Below are 22,102 nucleotides of genomic sequence, written 5' to 3'. Positions count from 1 at the left end.
TAGTTTGTCCCTCGGCCCACGCCGTCCTTCTCGCGAGGCCTTCTGAGAGCGCGTGGAGAGGAAGGTTAAGGTGTCATGGCGCCTCCGTGTGCAAGGTAACAGTCACCGCGCGGCGCGAGTCTGGTGCGCGGCGCGCCCGTTCCTCCCCGGCCCCGCTGAGGAGTGCAGCGGCCGGCCCGGCGAGAGCCCCCGCCGCTGTGTTCGGGTGCTCCGACCCGGTGCGGAGCCGCCGAAAGACCTGTGTCCCCTTGGCACCAGACCGCGGCCCTATGCCATTGCTACCGTACCAGCTTTTCGAGCGCCCGCAGAAAGCGAGTCCGAAACCGAGAGGCTTTTTCCCAGCCTGGTGCTCCGGCCCTGGAAGTATCTAAACCATAATTTTTATTTGGTTTTACTGCTAAGTGGTTTTACGTAGTTTCCCCGGGACTGTTTCTACTGGTAGAACTCCATCGATCCCTTACTTGGATTGGCATTTCGAATCTGTTAAGGGAATAGTAACCAAAAATGAATAATAAAATTAGTTATTTGTTACATACTGTTAGAGGCATGCATAAGTGGAGTTCTGTGCTCACTTCCAAATCTTCAGCCACAAGAAGAAAACACCTTTTATGGATTGGCATTTACAGGGATCCCCCGAAACATGTGAACTTCAGGAATTTATTTTTAAATATCTTGCCTTCTCCGCAAGGGTCATCTCTTCGATTTCTGTCTCAAAAACCAGATGTTTTTAGCACAGGTACTAAAATACAGCCAGAGAAGAGTACAGATGCTCTGGTGAATGAGCAGGGTCACCAGAGCTCCGAGGAGCTTGAAAAGTTTGATGATTGTGGGAGCATCAAAATGAAACATGTAACAGAGCATAGTGAACTGTTCTTTGATAGACTTCAGAAATGTACCTGTCCATGTGATGTGCTGGACTTGGCTTCAGAGTCTGCTGTTTCCACTAAGCATTTCACAAACTGTTTAACAACACTATGGAGGCTTTTCAAACACCTGTCTGATGACCAGCAGCGTTATGAGAAGCAGCTGATTTTTGAGCACCCAGCTTTTCCTAGGGTTTGTCAGCAGCTGCTGCAGAACTCAAGAAGGATGACACGGGGTGACTTGGTGTTCAGTCTGCATGCTCTGGTGAGCCTAGGTGTTCCTCAGAACACCCTTCTAGTTCAGACTTTGGTGAGAGTGTGCCAAGTAAGTATCAATATCCCTCTTCTCGTAAGTTTGGGTTGAAACCTCAGGAGGCTGTACAACACCAGAGAGAGTTGGGTTATGTCATGGGGAGGTTTAGGCTTGAGGTGAGGAGAAAGTTCTTCACTGAGAGAGTCATTCACCATTGGAATGGTCTGCCCAGGGAGGTGGTGGAGTCACCATCCCTGGAGGTGTTCAAGAGGGGTTGGACGTGGCACTTGATGCCATGGTTTAGTCATGAGGTCTGTGGTGACTTGATCTTTGAGGTCTCTTCCAGCCCTTGTGATTCTGGGTTTAGTCAGATGGAAACAAGGCTCCCATAGTTCATTTCTGTGTAATTTTACTCTGCCTAATTTCAGAGAGATTTAACAGAAGTAGCAAAAATCATTGCCCTTTTCAAATCAATTAAATTTGACCTTTTATGTCAAATCTTACGAATTAACTTCTGGGGTAAAGAGAAGATAGCAGGTACAGATTAAGACTGGTCAGTTTTTCTGTTCTGAAACCGATTTTAAGTAATCTGACATTGTGAAAATTTAACAGGAAAAGCTCAATTATCTGGATAACCGATGTCTCTCAGTTTTGGCAACTACTTTGTCAGGGATGGATAAAGACAAGAATGTGAGCGCTCTTCAAGCTGGATTACAGTGAGAAAAAAATATGTTTTTCATGTTCTTTGTATTTAAATTTTTGAATATATGAGTTAGAAATTATGGGGGGAATGCCTGTATGTAAAAGATGTACTACGATTATAGGACTTCGATATTCACATGAGATAACAGCTGTGCAAGATAGTAATTTTTGGTATTGTCTTTGCAGTTTCAAGCAGAAAGGCTTCCAATGACATAGGGTGCTAGACTGCTATGCAGAGGATTCATGTTCTGACTTCAGCTCCATCTTTGTGTTTGTTGGGTTTTTTTTTATCAAGTCACTTGATGTATCCATGCCTATATTTTTACCCATGTGTAGAAAGGAGGTAGTGTGACTAGCTTCCTTTGTGAAGTATTTTGATTTGTCACACTGTATCCTGAAGTTCAAGTACACAGTTCTTGTGAGTTGGTGGAAAGCAAGAGATCCATCTACAGCTCTTCTCTGTCTTGGTGTCTGGAACTCTTGCTCCAGGAAGCCATATGTGCAGGGATGAGTGTCAGTGGTGCACTGCCTTAGAAAGTGACACAATATTTTTGTAGCTGTACTGGTATATTTAAGGGTGATTCAGACATAATTACAGTATTTCCCTCTGAGCCAGAAAGAGGGGTGCTGGGAATGCAGAACTCCTTCATCTTATGCTTATGATCCTTAATGCTGTCGTATCCCCTTCTGTTCCTGTATTCCTCAGCATAGCTTGTAGTTTTTCCCTCGCTTGCACTGAGTTGTTAGTGTCCTCCCCTGAGTTTTCTAGCTGCTTCAGAACATGCCTGCACATACATGATTCTGTGATAAAATGCATAGTTTATTTCCCTCCCCCGCCCCCGAAGAGTGTTAATTCCTTGAGGCTCAACAGCACTCACATCTGCAGAGTCATGTGGGCAGTCTGGTCAGATGCCCCTGCTGCTAACTTATCAGGGATAACACTCATCTGTCAGGATAGCATTAAGAAAGCATATATAATTATTTCTATGCATAAGATATCAGTACTGCAGCTACATCATGCAGGCATGAAAAAGGAGATAAGAGAGTCTTGAGCATGGAACTACAGCTTTAACTTGGAAATCCATTAGTGAGGAAGAATGGGAGTACCTGATTCTGTTGAAGCGAGGAAAGCTCTGTTGAAACAGTTTCTTTCTGGTTCAAGACCTTGTGTGTGTTTCTTCATCAGGTTACTAGTGGAGCAGCGCATTCCAAGTGTCAAAGACATCTTTATACTGCAAAACCTGATGAAATGTATGGGGAAAGATGCTCCAGTCTTTCTGAAAAAGAAATTAGAGGTAAATTTAGTTGGAGGCTTTTTATTTCAATAAAGCCTGCACTCTTGCCTTGTTTAGAAATTGTGCATGGCACTTTGCAGACACTCATAGGAAAATATAATAGGAAGGTTAATTGCCTTTGCTATATGGGTCATAGTCCAGCTATATCTGCAGGAAGAACTGAATTTAGGAGCTCTGAATATCCCACCATGAAAGGGGACAGAAAGCAATGGAGATGATGCAAAAGGAATTCAGGTAGTAAAATGTCAGCGCCTTCACCTCTTGTTTGGGTTGGCTTCATGGTATTTCACAGAAGCACTTACAGGCTATTTCATGATTTCCCTTGCCCAGCTTGTGGCTGGAAGACAAGATGACAGAAAACTGATCTGTGATGGTCCTGTGTCTACTAATGGTCTAGGTCTAGAGGACTAATAGGAGTGACACACCAAGAGAACTCAGCTGCCTTACGCATTTCTGAAATGTCCCCAGTGGTTGGAAGCAGGCTGTAGGATTTATAGCAGGGTGTACTGGGTTTCATCCCCTTGTTTAAAGATGAGTCTGGAAACCTTCCTTCACACAAGGCCTGCTAGTGTTTTCATCATATAACTGAAAGGCTCTGAGTTCAGAGTTTGTGATAGCATTCACAAGCAGTTAAGGGAAGATGCCACTGATGGGAAACTGGGCAAGAATAAAGCAGTAGAGGGGGCTCATGCAATGTATTAAATCTAAGTAAATCTTAAAACATTGAACAAGTTACCATTTCTAACACGATGGTTAGAAACTGGCTGGAGATTTGTTAGAATATGGAACTGAGAGCAGCATAACATTTCCACTTGTTAACTGCATGGTGCTATTTTTAGTATTCTGTGATTTCCATTGTAGACACATTTTGCATTTGACCTTTGATCTGCATATAGTAAAACTACTGTATTTTAATAGCCAATATACTTTGTAGCCTGATTTTTACTGCCATTTATCAGCCCAGTTCCTGCTTCAATTAAGTGTCTTGTGGCATCACAGCTGACTTTCTGTGCCTCAGTCCACATTTGTAGCTGGGTGTTTGTATTGAAGATAAGCCACTCAGCGTGCTGTCGGATGACTTTGAAGGCATACAGATTTCCCATGCATCTAAACCGTTCATTGAAGTACTATTACAGAAGTCAACTGTGCCACTTATATTTCTGCTACTTTTAAAAGACTTGATAGATACTACATATTTGTAGTCTTTGGAATGAGTTTTACTGAAACATTTTTTTTTTTTTTAAAATAATGTATGTGCAAGTTACTGGGAACTTCCCTAGTGACACAGCTCTACCATACTTGATCTGCTATAATTGAGAGTAAACTGAGAGTAGTTACTTTATGCTTTTGCTGTTTTTTGCTACTTTTTTCTTTCATGTAAGCCTGAACAGGAATTTGAGGAAGTTCTAGTGACGATACCTTTGTCATAAAGCAGTGATAATATACTTGAAGAATGAAGGATTTAATAAACTCTAATTCACTTTAGATGGCAGTTTTGAAAGAGATAAACCATCTGACATTATTGAATGCTCTGCGTGTGTTCTTGGCTCTTGTTGCAATGAATTATTGTTCCATTCCAATCCTGAATGCCTGCAGTAAAAAGATCCAGGGTAAGAAAAAAATGTTTACTAAATTTCCCTTCCTTATACCAAATTCTTCCTAATTACCATCTCATCTCCCTTTTCTGATTTCCTTTAAAACTCCAGAAACATCTTTGTTTTACAGGATATTATAGCAAATGCCATTTGACAAGCAGCAAGACAGAAAGTTACTGATCAATAATGAAAACAAATATCTCTTGTATTCTCTGCTTTTCTTAACATTTACTTGAATTACATAGTTTTCTTTGCATTTTTCTTCATGCATACTTCAGGAAAAAGAATTGAATTCTAGCAAGAAGATTTCAGAAAAAGTTTTAAAACAAATCTAAATTGGAAGTAGATAACTTACAGGATGGATTGGTGGCTTAGTATGATTGGAATATATGGTCAGCATATATAGATTCACATTTAAAATACATATGAATTTGTGTCTAAAAACCATTAAGATGGCATAATATCATTCTTAACAGACATGAACCAGGAGTGTATGTACAGATTTTGTTTGTCCTAGTGGTTCATAAATGTTAGGACACAGTCTTGAATTACACATAATGGTTTCTCCCATAAGACTTTTACCACACTCAGTACACAGGATAGAGGGCATACACACAGTGAGCAGCTACTCAGTACCACTTTCTGCTATTGTTTTTAGTGCATATTCTCAGGACTTATACAACACACATTATACAAATGATGCTCAGGGGACAAAGTTATTAATTTCTGGGCAGAAGTGACCACTACCAGAGGCTGGAGATGGAATAGGAAGGGCAAGGAGGGGCACATGTTGCAGGCCATGCAGCAGAGGAATTCTTCAGAAGGTTTTCTGGGTCCTCTCCTGTTGCTAGGGCTCTCAAGAAAGTAGTCCCCCCTCCCATTTCTGGGGACCTGGTCAGAATTGTAATGACTGCATACTTTACAGGTACTCTTTGAGTTAATTTTTTGTAGCAGCAGGGGGCTGACCCAGTGGTGATACTGATTTTCTAATTGTGCAGCAGAGGTTAACATCAACGTGTCCAGTAATGGGGTTCCATTAGCCTGTTTTCTCTAAGAGTATTTAGCATTACAAGTCACTTTATTTGGTGCACAACACTCAATGGCTTCAGTTGCAGTTGTCAGCGCTCATTCTTCAAGAAAAGAGAGAACTGTTTTATACTGAACTTGAAAAATTGCTGAGCACAACTCAGAGGAGTTAAATTTGGTTGTTTTCCTGTTAGGCCCTTGAGTCCTCTGGCAGAGGAAAAAATAAAGTCTAGTTTTGATGGATACCAATCCTACTATTGTAACTATGCTCTTTTCTCTTGAAGTCACTGTCTTTTATGCTGCATCTGCCCCTCATGGCAGCAAACAATCTTCAAGATGTTCAGGAGAGGGCATTGTTATTACTACTTACTATTTTTCATCGCAGGAATAGGTCCATTTTGTGTGGCATATGAAGCAGCAGTCCTGTACAGAGAAGTCTGTTGTCATCTGCATTCAATCTATGTCATCATGCTCATATGCCAGGAAGTTACATTGTGGTTCCATGTTTTCTATTTTGGCTTACACTAATGCTTTGGTGCTTGACAGCCTCTGGTACTTTTTAGACATAGATTTGTACTTGTGGCTTCTTGCTGTTTTGTAAAATCAAAGAGGAAAAAAATGTAAATTTCATTAATTAGTAGCTTTAGATCCACATCTTTGTTACTCCCTCAGCTGACATGAAGTGGACAGCTGGAAGGCTCAATCAGTACTGAAAGGGCTAATCCAAGATTTTACATGCAGAGTGCAGGGAGATGCTGAAAAACAAGAATCCTGTAACAGAAGATGTTCCTGAAACACAGTCTTCCTGCTTATTTTGTTAATGTTGCCCCCTTTAGATGATTTATCCCTTTTGGTTTGATCTGTCTCACTTTAGTTTTGTCTAACTCTCAGTTCCTTCATGTGTTTTAACTCATTTGACTTTGCCTACCTAGTCTCAAGCTGTTGTGTGGTTCCTTATCTGCCCTCCCTGAGCTAAACCATTCCCACAGTGTCTCCAACCTACAATTTCTATTGCTTTCTATCATTTGTCCTTTTTTGCTCTTCTGTTGCAGAGAATGTCCATGATGTTTCATTTCGGCACTTAATTCTCGTTCTGGAAGGTTGTAACACTCTCCAGTACCGTAATGTAAAATTGTTTTCGGTGTTAGCAGACTATGTTAATTCTACTGCCTGCCTTTGGGACAAAAGACAGGTGAGTTTGAGACCAAATAATATAGTGGTACAAGCAGAATATCTGGTGCTTTCCATCTTGCCTTTCTTCATGGTTTTGGTTGGCTTTTGGAGAACAGACTTTTAGGAATACCAATCTGATGAATTTTATACCGTTAATTTTTAAAAATGCTGTTCTATTTATTGAAGAATAAAGAAATAAGAAAAGGGTGATATAGTTTGAAAACTTTGCTTTCATTACAAATGCCTTTTATGAAGACAACAGATGGCATCTACTTTGCTGGCTTTCTTGAGCTTATAAATCTATCCTTTCTTTTAGATTACCCTTTTTCTCTCTGCCTTTGAGACACTTGGCTTTCAGCCTTCTGAACTGATGGAGAGTTTTGCTGAGAAGGTGACAAAAGACCCTGAATTCTTCAACTTGAAGAACTTTTTCATTATTCTCCGAGTGTATTCACGACTCAACTATGTTCCCAGAGGCCAAAAGCATCTGTAGGTTTTCATTTAGACTGCCAGATAATACATTATGTAGTCATTATAGAGTAATGTATGGTAACTGGTATTTGATTTCACTCGTGAAAGAGTTCATAACTCTATTAATCTGTAAGATAAATTTGCTGTGTCCTTTCACATTTTTTGCACATAGAAATTTTTCTTTGTCATTGAAAATGAAGACCTTGGTTCTAGACTGACCAGACTACTAAATGTGTTGATAGATAGCCAGCTGAATTTTCAAGAATCAAAAGCTAATGTTAGATTTCACAACATATGATTATAAATTATAGTAAATATTTCTAGTTTGTGTTTTTGTTTAAAATATATATTTTGTATAGCTTTACTTGTGTATTTAGATACTTTTCTTCTGCATTTTTAAAAGGTTTTTTGAGACACTTGATAGCTGCTTGAATAAGTACCTCCCTCAGATTACCAGCACAGAACTGCTGAAGGCAGTGTATTCGCTTTGCATCCTAGGATACCTTCCTCATCGTGCACTTGATGAGCTACTGCAAAAGGACAGCAAGGGTGAACTGATACTGTCAGGTCAGGCCTTACTTTGTCATGTTCTTGTGTTAAAAGGGATAGTCTGCCTCTTTGTAGAATTTGTAGTAATTGCCTTAAAAGTTTAAAAGTTAAAGAATGCAAATGTGATTAATACTCAATTTGAAGTTGTCAAGACAAAGCTGATGTAGTGGTTGTGATCTGAGTAATCTGTTCTGCGCAATGGCATCAGGCTTACTGTCTTGAGCCTCATGTTGATAACAGCTTAATAGTAGGTATGCACAGGGAGATGGGTGAATGAGAGATCCGTGTAAATGATAGAAATGTGTAAGAGTCATTTTCAAGCATCTTTAAAAACAGGAAGTCTTAACTTTTGTAAACCAACTTCAGTACCTTGAATCATAAGCAAAAGGGTTTTGTTTTTTTACTGCTTTGACTTCTAATGAGAACTGAAATGTTTTCTAGTAGAATTTGGTTTCCACTTTACAGTTCTCTACAGCCAGTAGAGTAGTTCAGTGGAGTAGAACTGCTTAGAGTTTGCACAGATGAGTACTCTTGAAGTATGGTTTCAAAATTGTGACCAAGTTTCATATTCCTTCTTTGTTTTCTAAATAGCCTTCTAGCTGTCTGGAGTTTATAAATCATTTCAATGCATGCTTTCTCATTCCATGTTCTCCTTAACTACCCTGTAATAACCAAAAGCATGGACAGAGCTGTCTACAGTAGAGGACAAAGACTGGAAAAATGGACAGGTTCCAGCTACAGGACTTGAATACTATAATTAGGGAATTGATTATGTCTATTTAACAATATATTGAAGATCCTCAATAATATTCAGTGAAAAAACAATTGAGTTTTGATTCCTATATTGAAATTGATTTGCTCTGCAAGAAGAGATTATTAATGATAATAAAATAAAAAATTCTTTAAGATCTGTAGATTCACAGGTTTGGGTTGGAAGGGACCTTAAAGATTGTCTAGTTCCAACCCCCCTGGCATTGGCAGGGACACCTTTCACTAGACCAGGTTGTTAAGGCCTTATTACATGGGAAGTAATTTATTTTTTTTAATCCTTTTTCAGGTGATACTTCCAAAGAACAAAAGGAAGTGATGCTTCACTGCGTGAAAACATGTATGGAACTTGACAGCCCTTCCTTCACGAAGCCTGCATTTGTGCTGACTGAGAATTTCTCCTCTTCAGTCGCTTTCAATCTCACAAAGGCTCAAAAGGCACTGATAGAACTTCTGGGAGACGAAGACATGTTTCAGCAAAATGTTCAGCTGCCATATAAATATCATATTGGTATGAAGCCAAATTATTCTCATGCTCTTTTAAATACATAATACCCCAAATAGCAAAGAGGTAATAAATTTACATAAGGTGCAAGTGATTAAAATTGTAACACTTTGAAGACACGGTCTTTTAATAGCCAATGTCCTCAATTGTGGAATCTACTTTCTAGGATGCTTCTGTTAAAGTATTTACATCTCTTTACTAAAACTTTATGATGGCTCTTTTTTTACAAAACTGCTCTGGACTTTATGTTAAGCGTCGATGAGCAGATGTTAATTGTACATAAATCCCATATAGCCAACTCTTTCAGAGAGGTCATGTTAACACTAAGTCACATTAGAAACAAATAGCAGTCTTTTGCTTTCTAACTTGTTTCTTCTCTGAAGTTCTGGCTAAGGTTTGAGTTCTAGTTTCTGTTGTGAAATGGGATATGAACTTCTTTGATGGGTGATCATTTGATAACCTTTTTTTCTTTTGTATTTGGTATACTTTATATTTTTTGCCAGTTGCCCAGCTTACCAATTTTACTCTATTTGTAATAACTGGTAATAATTTTCTTCCTAAATATTTCTAATGAGAAACAGTATTACAGGAATATCTGAATAGGTATAACAGACTGTGCCTGAACCTAGTTCTTTAAATTATTTAACTCCCATAGGGTTTTATTTACAGTTTCAAGAACAAATGTGTGGGTTTCTTCGGGAGATGTACAAGCTATGGATGTTTATGTTGGTTGGAGGGAGGGGGAAAACATCAGTAATAGGTAAATTACTAGAGAACAGCAATTACAGGGCAGTGATGGTATCTGTTAACTTTTTTCAAAGGAGCAGTTGAATTCAAAACATTTTGAGCATTAATTATAACTTGTTGTGTTGTTAAATGTTTTATTGTTCAACTTTCAGATTTTGAAATCAGAATGGATTCAGACAGAAAGAAAGTGCTCCCAGTAGCTGCGACAGATGTTCATGCTGACTCAAGTGTTCAAAGGTGTCTTTTTTGACAGCATATTTTTTCTAGCAGGCTAGTTTTATTTGTATGTACTCCATCCAGTTACTTTGGTTCACTGATTTGTAGAAAAAAAAAAAGTAGTACTTGTTATTTCTGCTCACTGAAACATACATAAATTGCCATGCCAGTTCAGAGCAACAACTTATCTACCTCACTACCTTCTAGCAGAGGCTGGAACTTCACATTTCAGAAAAAGAGGGAGGAAACATCAGAGGTATTTGATACTCTTGTAGTGGATATAGGTATTGAAGTATGACTGAAATCCCTTCCAAAAAGATTGATACATTATGGGCTTAAAGTTCCAATCACTTGTTTGTCCAATTCAGTTCAGTTATCCTCTTATGTCTCTAAAATGTGCAGTTCAGTGGTATGACAATTCATCTGCTGAAATATAATTTCAGTAAAAAGTACCTTTATTTCCTCATTTTAAGTGATTAATTTAGTCTTCTGTAGAAGACTGACCTCTCAGTAACTGAAGTGAGACATCTATCACTTAAGTAATGCTTAAGTAGGATTGGGTAATACATAACATTTGTGTGCTGGATCACTGTGCAGCCATGTATTTTGTATAGTTTGCTTTTTAGGAAAAGTGAATTGTGTAACAGAAAGTCACTGTCAGGCTTCCAAAGCATTCAGCTTTCCTTACCCTTCCAAGTAGGTTTTTATGGCAGGAAGTGCCTGATTCCCAGTACTAACAAAGGATGGAAGTAAATGCAGAAGGTCTCAAAGTAGAATTTTGAATGATCTATTCCCTTCTCATTGTGGGAGAAGTAGAGATCCAAGGACTTAATTCTGCTCTGGATGTTTGGGTAGAGGCTGGTACTTGTGTGAGGCTCATGGAAGATAAGAGGGTCTTAATTATTTAATTCTGGAGAATTGGAAAAGGACAGTAAAATTTGTGCAGTCCTAACATTTTGGCCTACCAAAAATACATCATGGAATAATCTTAGAAATGTTTATTCTGCATTCATACAATGGAATCTTCTCAGTGGAATTCTCCTTGTTTGTAGGTTGGCTTTTCTCTTTGTTCCTACGTCTGCCTTCTGTGTGGGTACAACACACCCCCAAGGGAAGCTGGCAATGAAGATGCGGCATCTGAATAAACTGGGCTATCACGTGATTCTGGTAAGAACATTCTCTGGTTTGGTTCAGTTAGCACCACGGTGGTGGTAGAGCAGGCCATGTAGGGAATGGTGTGCCTTCTGCAGAGTGATAATTGTATATCATCTCTCCTTAGATAGTACTGGTGATGTCACTAGGGAGAAATGACAGAAGAGCAATATAGTTCAGGAAAAAGAAAAAAAAAAAAACCAACACACCAACAACCCCAAGCTACTGAATCGCTTTGTACCTAAAAATCCTATGTGACGTTGGCATATTTTCCTGATTCTTATAGAATAAATGATCCAAGTAAATTTGGTTTTGAAATACAGCACTCCCTGTGGTCTTTCCAGCACTCAGTGCTTGGTTGCTGGGACAGGGTAGTTTGGTAAAGACCACAGAACTAATGTACCCTTTCCTTTTCTTTCCTTCAGGTTCCAAACAAGAAGTTTCAGGAAATGACAAATGAAAATGCGGTTGAGTTTTTGAAAGGAAAAATCTATTCAGAAGATGTGTGCTGTTTGTCTGAAGATAATAATTAAAATAAACTAACAATTTTGAGTCTCCTGATCTGTTTTTTTTCCCTGTGTAATTGATGTAAGATTTAACAGAAGAGATAAGAGGGTTTATTCACAACTGCCTACTCCAAAACGCCACAGATTGAGTAAAGTTTGTAGAGTGAACAATGTCTGCTGGTAGTGGGAATTTTCTTCTGTGAAGTGGAAGTGAGTTTTTAGTGGAAAGATCTACTTAATTAATCCAAAAAGCTTTCCCTCCCCCCACATCCCAACTCAAATTTTTCTGTTGAGCTGTGTAAGGGGAAGGAAATTACTATTTCAAGTGCCATTAGAACCCAGCCTACAAATGCCCTAGAAGGATTCCCAGCACCAAAAAAACCCAGAAGTTAGATGAGAAGTTTCTGAAGAAATCAGCCTCAGTTTTCCTAAGTTCAGACCAGTAGAGGTTAGCTGCATGCCTCTTTTTTTTTTTTAACCTTTTGTTTTCCTGCTACTGTAATAGATTCAAGACTTCCTGCTACAAGAATATGGGTCTGGCTATAAACAGACTCTTGCTCTCTGATATTGAGCTATTTAAAAGAGGTGTTGCAATACTCAGATTTGTTCATTACATACTGTGATGCATCTGCAGTGGTCTGTTATGTAGTGGTGGAATTGACTATGTTGTCAGAGTGTAGAGTTATTAGCAGGTCTGGACATTGATAAGGAGGAGAGAGAACTGGTATGGTACATCTTTTCCATTCTTGCTAACATTTATTGGTAAAATCCATTTGTGCTAGAGGTAAGAGCATCTGAATGCTCAAAATGTGTACATTTGCCACCAACAGCTGCCTTGTTTCTGCAGTATAATCAGATCTTCAGTCATAATTTTGCTGTACCATAGCCAGAGGCCAATCTGTGTGAAGGGAAAAGGCAATACTTTCTGCAGTGACTCTCTGCTACCTAACGGTGGAGGCCTTGCTTCACTTGATAAGCTAAAAGCACTACAGTTCTTTGTCTTTCTGAGGCAGCATGGACACCTCATTAAGCTACTGCAATAATGAGATTTTAAAAGGTATTATAGTGATCAGATGAAAAGAAACAATGTGCTTAAAAAGTCACTGCCCAGCTTCTTGCGGAGCATGTGGATGCAATAAGGGGCACGTTTATGAAGGGAATTGCAACCAAAGAAGCATGGGTCAGCAGTCTGGCATGAAAACTGGCTTTTTGGTATCTCCATCTCTGATGCATGTGCAGAGAAACAGATGTGATCCAATTGTAAAACTTAACAGCCAGAGCAGAGTTCATGTGCTGGACTTGCAAAGTTTGTTCTGCCCTCTTTCTGAATCTGCTACTTCAATTAAGCATTGTCCATACAAATTCATCTATGAAGAAGCCTGATGAGAGCCATTCTGATACTCTGAGCTGGCTGACTCATGGCCCTGGCTTGCACTGGAAGACATCTGAAATACTCCATGTTGGAAAGTCGGGTAGCGCTCAGAATTGTGTTTGACGAAGGTTTGGTGCTGTTCAAAGCTGAAGCCCTGCAAGTTTATGCAATGTCAGCTGTGACTTCCATCTGGGCTAGGGAACTGCTTCCTCTGCTTCAAGCTGTTCACCAGGTCTTCAGTAGCAGGTAGTTAGCTCCTGTAGGTAGCTCCCATCTCTTCAGGGACAAAATCCTAGGAAGGGAAGTACACTGTCCCCTGGAGTGCCAACAGCCTGGACCAGATTAACCATCAGTGTGCACAAAATGCCATAGAATCTTACATTAAATGAGCTGATGACCATTTATATTTTTTAACACCTTGTGAGCTTATAAAAGCCATATGGAAGTCTAATAGTCTGCATAGTGATCATCTTGCTTACTAAAATACATTGCTTTATGCTACATCAGTAATTTCAGTTACTATGTCACCTATGTTGATACGTAGTTCCAAGCAGTATGAAGCTGCTGCCAGAGAGATGTCAGAACTGTGGGTTTCTCAAATCTTTACATCTGGTAAAAGTCACTCTTCTGCAGTGACTGGAATAAACCCAGGTTTCTCAGGTGTCCATGTAGTAAGGGAGATCTAATCCCCAATTTTATGCATTACAAGCTGTGTTTAGAATACTATTCTCCTCTCTCCTGAATTATGCCCATTAAAATGAATGGGAGACTCCCCATGACGACCAGCAAGAACCATGTTGCTTGTGTAAATACATATTTTAACACTGCATGGATTACTTGGTACAAAAAGTGCAAAATCCCATTTTGAAAGCAAAACAGATACTAAACATGTTTTTAACTGACCTGCCAGTGAAGCTAACACCTTTCTCTGCCATTTTCACAGTCTGCCTCAAGACTCTGGAACATGTGTTTCTAACCTTTATTCATATTTGGAACACTTTCTAAGTGCAGTGGCTGAAATTCTTTTCTGAACAAGTGAAGAAACAGGAAGCTGAATATGGCTTTATTTCATACACCCTTGGCTCTGTCTTATAAGTGGACAGAACGCAGATATTCACTGTGGTGTTTGACTCACTAATGGTATTTCAAAGGTGTATCCAATCTGTAACAAGGCCAAGGTTCCCATGAAATGGAAATAGGTAATTTATTAAGTAGATGAAATTGCTGAGGGAGGGGAAGATCTTCACTGAATTGGAAGGCTTGTCAAAAAAGATAAAGCAAGTGAAGTTCTTGATTATGTAGCTATGACTTAAAGACAGTGGACTTGGCTGCACAAAGCAACCATGTATTTGACCAGATTCATCATCAGGTAGCATATTTTATTCTGGGCCACAAAGAAGTCTGAAAAGTATATTTGTACCAATCTTTCCTTCACTCTGAGCTGTGAAATACTGGACTTAAGTAGCGTCCTGCTGATCTCAAAGATACTGCCTTACATGATTCCTGTTTTTCACATTCAGTTAGATGGTTTTGATTTATAAATCTTATTATGAAACAAAGAATGACATAGCTGGCTTATCTGGTAACTTTTTTTCTTGAGAATGATGTGTATACTGATCATCCTTTGAATTCTCCAAGTTGTATGAAGGATATCCACATACAAAAGGATAAGAAGCTCAGATCATTGCTATGTATCACACAATCAATATGAAAACATTGTGAGAAGGATTTACAAATGTAAGTTATATAGAAAACGTCAGTGGATCCAGGATGATATTAAGCATTGCAGGCTGTGTGAAGAGATCTAAAATGAGAGCAAGAAACTGGAAGGCAGAAGATGTGGGCTGCAAAGGTCAAGAAGGCTTTTGCAAGAACAGAAAATAAACTAGTACCATCTGAGCAAAAATGGAACAAAGTATGTGAAGAAATTCAGAATGTGAATAGTGACTGTTTGGAAAAACAAATTGCTTCCATAAGCAGCTGGATTTGCAGACCCTGATGACCTGTACTTCTCTACTGCTTAGATTTGCTCATGTCTAAAGCCATTTTTGAGCCCTAAATCCAGCATTCTCAGGGTATGAAATATTCTAGCCACTGGTTCACAAGAAACACCCAGGAATTCTATTTTAAAATTTCATGTTGCTCTCAAATTGGCCAAGACAGTCAAAAGTGGCTGGGAAAGAGGGACTAGAAAATTGATTTTTGTTAAGAAATAAAAATCTAAATAAACTGGAGCTTGGGATCAGAGCATGAATGTCTGTTTCTTGGGTATTGCAACTGTTTCTACATAGACAAGAGGTTGAACAATGCTTTGTATACAGAGACCTAGAGATGAGGATCTGATTAATTACTGAGTGAAGAAGATACTAAGACTTTCCTCTAATGCTACTTTCCCCCCCCCCCCCCCCCCTACTGCCCACTGCAGTAGACATTATTTTTGCTGCCATTTTATGTATTAAACTATTCTCTTGGGACATAAACCTTAGAGCACATAAGCTTGCATAAAAGAGGTTTCGGGTTCGGTACCTGTTTACTGACACTAGAATATCTGCATTTGAATATAACTGCAGGTGTTTTACAGAACTCAAAAAAGGTGGAGCATTCACTCCTAGGTGCCTAGGTGAAATGTGCTGAAATTAGATATCAGAACAAAAGCAGAGCCATGGCTATCTGTTGTTCTCTACACGCATGCTTTTAAAGCAATTACGGGGTTTAAGCATAGGTTTTACTGGACATGTAATCCTGTGGGTTTGGTCTTTGCTTGTATCCATAGTGGGTTTTGTAGTTCTGCAGTGTTCTTCTAAGTGATGCAAATGGAACTCTGAACTATGTCTAAGATCTGTCCTTCTTACCTGTTGTAGCAGATTCTCCTGTTTTTTCATTATTTCTGGACAGCCACAGTATAAAGTGAATGTATGAATGTGGTGGCAATTGTAAATAGCCACCCAGGAACAAGAAGGAGAATCTGTCTTTGGTTCTGCAGCAAAAGTCCTTGTGTCCATAGATAACCAGTGAGCTTTTTCGTTCATCCTGTTCCCTCTCTCTGAAAAAGCTCCTATGCTATACTCCAGTAATATTGTTGCCATGGCACCCATCAAAACCCAGATATGCTCTTGCTTTAGGTAGCAAGATGCAAATTTTTATAAATGGGGGAATTTCACTTTTCAGTGCAATAGGTAAGGGGGTCTATTCATGCCTCCAGACAGAGGCAATTACTGAACACTCTTTGTGATTCCTACGTATATACCATAGTTCACTCTTCCCAGTTCAATCCACAAAGGGCATTTGCTAAATTTTCTGTATTTGCCTGTTTGATTTTCATGGTATAGATTCCACAGTCTCAGTCTGCGCTGGGGGAGGTTTAGGCTGAAGGTTAGGAGGAAGTTTTACACAGAGAGAGTGATTGCCCATTGGAATGGGCTGCCCGAGGAGGTGGTGGGGTCGCCGTCGCTGGGGGTGCTCAGGGCGAGGTTTAGTTGATTAGGTGGTGTTGGATGATAGGTTGGACACAATGATCTTGAAGGTCTCTTCCAACCTGGTCTGGTCTATTCTATTCTATTCACTGCACACTTGACCACCCTTTAGAACTGTGAGGATCCATGTGGGAAGTTTAAAGAAGGGAGAGGCTCATCAGCTGGTTTAAATCAAAGTCAGGACACGGGAGCAATATGCAACAGCTGAGCCTGTGGTTCTACAACTTCAAAGCAGAAAACTTGAGCTGTTATGAGAGCCCAGGTTTCTCCTTCTGCAGCAGAGAAAATCTGGTCAGTTGGACTCCGACTGCACAGAGGCTGATGCAAATGGTGAGAATTGTCACTGAAGTCTTGCTGGGTACAGACTTTGATGAGATGAGATTCAGGAAATATATAGTGGCTTGTTTGGAGGAGGAGAAGACTGCATATATGTGTGCTAAGGTGTTACTGTTCACAATATCTAGGGAGGGAGGAAAGACCAAACATAGAGCCCAGATTTGAAATGTCAGTCACATAAAAGAATATTTGATCTTTCAAAAAATATGTGTTGAAGGCCAATACCTGGGTGGTTACTTGTCCTTTGCTGCTGGCTCAGCAGATAGATAGCAGCATTATTAGAACAGTCTGTTCCTTGATATGGAGAATTATCTGGAAAATACACAGGCAACCTATACCCCTTGTACACTGTCACACCTGATGTAAGAAGAGGGTAAAGACTGTTGATGCATTTGTCTCTGATGTTTTAGAATATGCTCCAAAAATTACTTCTCCTAGGGACACAACATCTTCTAAATGAATCTTCAGACTGGGTCACTTATGTATAAATGTAAGGAAAATTCTAGAGATCTGGAAAGTTAAGCAGGGAAAAAAAAAAGTGTGTGTGTTTTTGGAGATTTGCTCTGTATCAGTCTATGCTTAAGGAATGGCACAAAATAATGAGTGCTTCACTGATGCCAGCAAGAAGACCTCGTTCTCAGTAGGCAGAAAGATGAAGGTTGGTTTGATTTCTGTTGGTGTAGAATAAAAAGATAACTTTCCACTGCTGGTGGTAGGCTTGATATTCATTTGTTGGATCTAACAACTCAGTACTTGAAGGGGGGAGGAGGGAGAAGAAAACAACGGTGAAGGGATCAAAACCACTGTCTGAACAGTGAGTATGTTCTGACACTAAGGCACTAGACAGAGACATGGGCAATTTGATTTCAGCTCCCTGCTTGCCACCACTTATCTGTCTGCTCATGGGCCAATGACTCAGAAAGTCTTCATGGCACACCCAGTGTCCTGGTGTTCATACTATCCTCACAGTGTCATGACCTGAATGCCCTGCTCGATAGCAGAGGCACATTCCCAGCACAGCTGTTGACTGATGCTTCAGGTCTGCTCCTTGTACAAAGAGTGGTAACAGATCAGCCACTGACACAAAGAAAGTCCTGGTTAATTGTAAAGAAGCAGCCTTCTTTCACTGAATAACCCCAGAACTTGTGACCTGTGCAAGCCATGGCAATAGCCTTTCTGCAAACCTACTCAGCCCTGTAACAAGAGCACTTCAGCATTTCACTACCCAATCTCTTATGCAGATACTATTAGCAGCAACCATTTTTTACAAAATCAGACACCAATACAAGCTGTTACTACTGCCTGTCACACCCATACATACACAGCACACTTCAAACCTGCCTTAAAAAATCTTTTAAGGCTTATTTGCAAAAATACACTAGAAATTCTTCTGAGGAGAAATAGAATGACTGGGTAGAATGGATTTGTTTGTCTCAGATGAGATCCACTTTGAGATCTTTTGTCAGGCACTATTAGTTTTACTGATAATGACTGAGATTCCTCAGGGACATCATAACCATTGTTAACAGATCCTCATGACGGTTGAGGTGTTTGTAGTACTACTCACCTTGCATGGACATACATACATAACTGTGTGCTGCAAGCAATACTGTTCTGCTCAGCGGTGCTGGTATTGAACAGAAAGCTGAGTCTGTATATCATTGATAGAACGGAGGCCAAAGGTTAATAGGAGCATGCTTTATAGCTGCAGAAAACTAATTACTTCAGTTAAAGTGAATATAGCATATATTGTTTAGGTCTAAGAAATCTTATGCAAGCACATTCACATATAATCATAAACTATTTTAGTGCTTGTAATAGATGTCATTAAAAATAATGTTGGTTATTCCAGAATACAGTGCAGTAAGCTTGTCTTTTAACTATTAAGCCATAATGGAGACTTATATGCCATCCTCTGCAGTCTGCTAGTAGCACTAAAATAATACTAGTTTATTTACTTAAAAGGTAATTATTTTATTTAAAAATACAAGATGGGCTTTTAATGTTACATGACATCTTCTTTTAAAAGGTCTAATTAAAACAAAGATACTGCTTTGGCAGCAAAAAGCTTACAAGAAATTTTCTTTCTTCACAAAATTGAGGTTCTTGCACACTCAGAACATCAATATACAATCAAATACTTTTGAAAATCCCTCTCCCCCAGTGCATTACCTTTGAAATTATAAGTTCTAATCATGCTATCAGAAGGTATTCTTATGAGGAACAGTTTTCAGGACTGCTGAAGGTGAGCCTGAAAATCTAACTGATTTTTCTGACAATTGATTCAGGTACATTAAAAACTGTCAGCAAATTGAATCTTTCCTTAGATCAAACTACAAGGGCAGCATTTGGCAGCCAGCTTGTATGTGTGTCTTTGGTTCAGCAATTGACCATTGCACCTGAAATACACTCCTACTTTTTTTTTTCCAAGTCAGATTGCACAATCCCTATGCAGACAGTTTTCCCATAGGAACTGTAGGATTGTAGGATTTTGTGCACAATTCCTTGTAAAGGCCAGCACCCTTAACTGCTAGAGCTGAACTAACACTGTTTCTTGTGTTTTACTAACAAGTGGAAAATATCTGGAATTCAACTTGTATGTTAAAACATCTGCACAAAATCCCTCAGCAGTGACATTTTTCATGTCTTAAGGATGAAGGAAAAATAACCACCCAGGCCACTCATACCTATTAATGAAAGACAATTCATTAATAACATTCTCCTTTCCTGTTTAAACAAAATGGTTTCTGAGAAACCTTCTCTGCCAGCCCAATATCAATACAGTACCATGAGGAACTGCTAACTGAAATGGTTCTTGAATCTCCTCTCTGATAACAAAGCCGTCTGAAAATAGCATCCTGAGACTTGTGGAGAAAAGGCAGGTGTTATTCCCCCCAGTGACACAGCACACTGATATTTCCAGTTTGGGCTCAAAGTACGTGAGTATGGATGTATATAAATGCTGTGAAATCTATGAATGTATGTGTAGATGTGTACGTCTTGGAATGACTACATCACGTACCAACTGGTAAATTTGTTCTGCTAAGCTAAAGTATCCTGTGTCACTGGATGATCTTGCTTGCATTTAAGGCTGGATTAAATGAAACTAATGTTAAGGTTTGCTAGTGACATAACTTGAATCTAGTCTATGTTGGATGGAATTCTTTCTGGTATAAGACTGTGTTAAAACCTCAATGCTCAATGTAAACTTAATGGTGTGTTTTCAGTGTAATCTCAGAGAAAGAGAGGAAAACTCAGCAAAAGGACTCTGCAAGAGAATTGAACACAACATAGTTTCCTGTATATTTTCACTTATACTATGATTGTTGCTGGAGCTAATGAGTCTTCAGAACAGTTAGCACTGTCAAATCACAACAGAGTCCAGAGAATTTCAGAAAAACCTTTCTCAAAAACAGATGTGAGAACCTAAGACTCCTCATACTGAGAGGAACAATGATACACATTGCAAGCCACACAATGTCTTACTAAATATACATATGCTACAGAATTAAGACCATATACTTACTCTTGTAGAATGAATTGGAATATTTTGACATTACTCAGAAAGACAGAACTATCTTTCAGTATTTATAGAAAAAGACAATACCTATAGAATAAGCTACTTCCTATGATAAGTCAGTAGGAAACAGAACTGTCAATTCATTGTGTGCTTCCTCCAAGAAAAGCTACAGCAACAACCAGAGAATAATTTTGTAAAACATCTGAAGTATCCACCTCCCATCCTTAGTGGAGGAGGAGACTGGGATTTAAGGCACATTAGTCAGCATGCTATTGTACTGACCCTACTGAGTGATGATTCTGTCTTGGATGTGTATTGTGAGTTTTCTGCAGCAATAAGAGGAGATTTACTGGATGATAATTTTCTCAGAATGAAGGTGATGATTTTAAAAAAGCAGCCAACATGTTGAGCATGTTGAATTCCATCTAGTTCTAGTTTGTTTTTCAGTTCAGATGGTGTCGGTGTGGGATTTTACTATGGAACTGAGAAAGCTTAGCATGATGATCTGATGTTTGTGGAAACGCACAAGTGTGTACTTTTTTTTTGGTCTTCTTAATAAGGTCTTTGTCCTTGAAAGTTACATTCAGCTCAGTAGGAAATCTGGTTGCAGGGAGCTACAAGGATCAAACTCACCACTGTAAGATAATTGTTTAAAACATGTGCTGCGCTTCAGTGTGAAATCTTTAAACAAAACAGTTCTAGCTTGTGGCTGTTGCTACACAGACTGTATGCAGATAAGTCACAAATAGCTGAGCATATGTGTGGTGCAAGGTTAAAACAATAACAAGCAGGTCGAATCATTCAAACACTGGAAATCACTTTGACGCCAGGCCAAAAGCTTAGCTTGAGATGATATCAGTATGGGATAAAAAGAGGATAAACTAACAGGCTTAGCAGCCAGCTTGTTGGAGTCAGCATATAGTATCTATACTTCCAGCAGGAGAGCAGATGGTCATATATTTAAAGAAGCACCAGACAGGGAGCCAGGAGATCTGAATTCTATTCCCGGCTTTGCAGCAGTGTTCCTATGTCACCTTGGGGAGCCACTTTTCCCCCCTTTTTCCTTAATCTTTTAAGTAGTGGAAATAATATTTGCTTGTCTCACAGGGCAGTAGAGAGGCTAAACTGATGCTGAAGAAATATTCTGAATCTCTATGAATAACATATGGAAGACCTGCAAAGTAAACTTCTTTGGGAGAAAGGACACCTCACGGTTTCATATGGCATGTTTGTGCCATATGTCAGTGACCTTTTCTTTCCCCAGAGTGTGCTGTGCCTTTTTGCACACAGTATCCAAAGAGGGAATAAATGGATTAAGCTGCCTTGCACATTTGCTAGAAAGATAAGCAGCCGTCAGTAAGAACCTGACCAAGAGCAGACTTTACTACTGAGAGGGATGTTTTTTATGACCAAGAGGGCAACAGGCTTGGTGAAGTTAACTGTCCCAAGATATTTTTGCATTGGTGGCAGAAAAATGTCTCTAATGGCTTTTATTCTGAGTTTAGCAGTGCTGCTTGCAAGCTGAACATTATGTACATGCTTAAGTATTGCCTTCTTTGAGCAAAGTTTCTGGTGAAGTC

The 22,102-nt window shown here is 39.3% G+C and overlaps 2 protein-coding genes across 3 annotated transcripts in view; one reads left to right on the top strand and one right to left on the bottom strand.

Annotated features, from left to right (window-relative positions):
• The window catches only part of KLF7 (KLF transcription factor 7), a 412,385-nt gene that overhangs the window by 285,031 nt on the left and 105,252 nt on the right, over positions 1-22,102 (bottom strand). The window lies entirely within an intron of this gene.
• Positions 95-11,883, top strand: FASTKD2 (FAST kinase domains 2). Its single transcript, XM_009899086.2, has 11 exons — positions 95-1,188; positions 1,729-1,832; positions 3,005-3,113; positions 4,600-4,723; positions 6,787-6,926; positions 7,224-7,396; positions 7,782-7,945; positions 8,985-9,206; positions 10,100-10,184; positions 11,216-11,330; positions 11,741-11,883. The coding sequence occupies exons 1-11, from the start codon at positions 505-507 to the stop codon at positions 11,846-11,848; spliced, it is 2,028 nt and encodes a 675-aa protein (XP_009897388.2). The 5' UTR covers positions 95-504; the 3' UTR covers positions 11,849-11,883.

Source organism: Dryobates pubescens, chromosome 2 (genome assembly GCF_014839835.1).
Source record: "Dryobates pubescens isolate bDryPub1 chromosome 2, bDryPub1.pri, whole genome shotgun sequence".
Lineage (NCBI taxonomy): Eukaryota > Metazoa > Chordata > Aves > Piciformes > Picidae > Dryobates > Dryobates pubescens.
Note: the sequence above shows the minus strand (reverse complement) of the source record. Positions and strands in the feature narration are given on the sequence as shown.